Genomic DNA, 305 nt, shown 5'->3' with positions numbered 1-305 from the left:
TGTCCTCCCGGCTCCCAGGGCACTTTCCAGCAGATGTGGATCTCCAAGCAGGAATACGAAGAAGGCGGGAAGCAGTGCGTGGAGCGGAAGTGCCCCTGAGGCCTCCCCAAGCGCGGAAAGACCCCTAGCCCCCCAACTCCGCCCGCCCCGTCGCCCCTTCCGGCCCCGCCCCTCTCGTCCTCATAGATTGTGATGCTTCTGGGTTTAAAGGAGTAAAAATGTTTCCAGGAGTTACTATAGTAACCAGTCCAAGAGAATAGTGACCAATTAGAGGGGATATCAAGGCACCAAGAACTGCAGCCTTT

At 56.7% G+C, this 305-nt stretch overlaps 1 protein-coding gene across 1 annotated transcript in view; it reads left to right on the top strand.

The window, feature by feature from the left end:
• ACTL6B (actin like 6B) overlaps positions 1–224 on the top strand; it is a 37,404-nt gene extending 37,180 nt beyond the window's left edge. The window contains exon 14 of the mRNA XM_006764691.2: positions 19–224. Coding sequence (XP_006764754.1) covers positions 19–99 — 81 coding nt within the window. The 3' untranslated portion in view covers positions 100–224. The remainder of the gene's footprint in view (positions 1–18) is intronic.
• Positions 225–305: the final 81 nt, after the last annotated feature.

Source organism: Myotis davidii, unplaced genomic scaffold (genome assembly GCF_000327345.1).
Source record: "Myotis davidii unplaced genomic scaffold, ASM32734v1 scaffold901, whole genome shotgun sequence".
In the NCBI taxonomy this organism is placed as follows: domain Eukaryota; kingdom Metazoa; phylum Chordata; class Mammalia; order Chiroptera; family Vespertilionidae; genus Myotis; species Myotis davidii.
This window is presented reverse-complemented; position numbering and strand designations above follow the sequence as displayed.